General features: G+C 36.3%; 1 protein-coding gene across 1 annotated transcript; it reads left to right on the plus strand.

Moving 5' to 3' along the window:
- Positions 1–220: 220 nt before the first annotated feature.
- Positions 221–830, plus strand: LOC110891002 (histone H2B.3). The gene has a single exon (XM_022138661.2). It carries the CDS (start codon positions 291–293, stop codon positions 717–719), a length of 429 nt encoding a protein of 142 aa, XP_021994353.1. The 5' UTR covers positions 221–290; the 3' UTR covers positions 720–830.
- Positions 831–1,749: the final 919 nt, after the last annotated feature.

Consider the following 1,749-nt stretch of genomic DNA (forward strand, 5'->3'; position numbering starts at 1 on the left):
TTGTTAATCTGATCTCATCCGCCCAAACCAATCATCAGCCACGTCATCGATCCGCGTCAAAACCCACAAGCATCCCACCAGTCCTCTCTTTTCCATAAATCAAATCCTGACCATTAAAAGAACCCCCACCAAATCAACGGCCATTATTCACAATCCACCACACCTAAAACCCACCAATCAAATCCTTCCTCTCACTCACTATATAAACCAAACCCCACCATTTGTCTTCTCATCCTACAACCACACAAACACTCTCTCTCTAAAAAAACAAACTTTCAAAGATTCAAAAAATGGCGCCAAAGGCAGCAGAAAAGAAGCCAGCCGAGAAGAAGCCAGCAGCTGAAAAAGCCCCAGCGGAGAAGAAGCCGAAAGCCGGAAAGAAGCTCCCGAAGGAAGCCGGTGCGGGAGCGGCTGACAAGAAGAAGAAGAGGAGCAAGAAGAGTGTGGAGACATACAAGATATACATATTCAAGGTGTTGAAGCAGGTGCATCCGGATATTGGGATATCGAGCAAGGCGATGGGGATTATGAACAGTTTTATCAATGATATTTTTGAGAAGCTTGCTCAGGAGAGTTCGAGGCTTGCGAGGTATAATAAGAAGCCGACGATTACGTCTAGGGAGATTCAGACTGCTGTGAGGTTGGTGTTGCCTGGTGAGCTGGCGAAACATGCGGTTTCGGAGGGGACCAAGGCGGTTACTAAGTTTACTAGCTCTTAGGTTGTTTGGTTGGTTGTTTAGTGGTTAAGGTTTGTTAAGTTGTTAATGTTTCATCTATCTCGATGAGTTGTATTGGAAATTTGGAAGCAATGGATTGATGTTTGGTAGTTTTATTTGGTGTTAAATTGTTGAACCTATTGAATTTGTTCTTTTATCCATCATAGAAGCGTTTAAGAAAACCGGTTTGGTTTTTAAAAATCCCATCCGGTTTGGTTTTTGTTTTTTAACCGGTTTTTGTACAATTGGTTTGGGCTAAAAAAATGGTTTTGGTTTTTAACCATCAAATTATGTGAGGAGAGGTTTTTATATTATAAAAGGTATAAAAAGTGGTTGTGAGTAGAGGAGAGAGAAAATGTTACTGTTCATCTGTAGTCTATAATGGGTATAAAAAACACCGTGCACTCTCTGTCTATCTCTTTCTACCGCCGGTGTTTTTTATACCCTTTATAATATAAAAAGTGGGGGGACACTGTTCATCCGTTATAATTTTTTAATATATTTTGAAAATGGTTGTGAGTGGAAGTTAGAGAAAAATGTAATGATAATATTATTTAATTGAAAAGAGAGAAAAAGTATTTGTTTTTAGTGGAAATATATTGATATAGGGGTTGTTTTTTAGTGGATTGTATGTATAATTTGAAGGATTGGATGTGAATGCTCTAACTAGTCTATAAAACACGGGTATGGTTCGTGTTGAATATAGGTTTAAAAAAAACTGGTTTTAGTTCTTTTTTCTTTCTGGTTTCGGTTCTAAAAGTGTTTTCTTTATACCTCTACTTAGATTAACGAATGTGACATGTGTTGGATGAATTATTAAATTAATTGTTAAGTTATTTTTGTTTATTAAATAAATAAAGGGTTGAAGAACGGTTTGCTAAACAGATAATTTGTTTAATTTAAGGCAAAACAAATTGAAAATAAAAACCAATTCAAGGATTTAATGTTAGTGGGAGATTGTAGAAGATTGAAAAAGAGAACTAAACTTAAAAACAAAATTTCATAAACAAGATATGATTAAATTATTCTACGT

The sequence above is a fragment of the Helianthus annuus genome, chromosome 11, assembly GCF_002127325.2.
Source record: "Helianthus annuus cultivar XRQ/B chromosome 11, HanXRQr2.0-SUNRISE, whole genome shotgun sequence".
Lineage (NCBI taxonomy): Eukaryota > Viridiplantae > Streptophyta > Magnoliopsida > Asterales > Asteraceae > Helianthus > Helianthus annuus.

Coding starts and splice junctions, on each gene's coding strand:
- LOC110891002 (XM_022138661.2), top strand. CDS start 291: ATGGCGCCAAAGGCAGCAGAAAAGAAGCCAGCCGAGAAGAAGCCAGCA.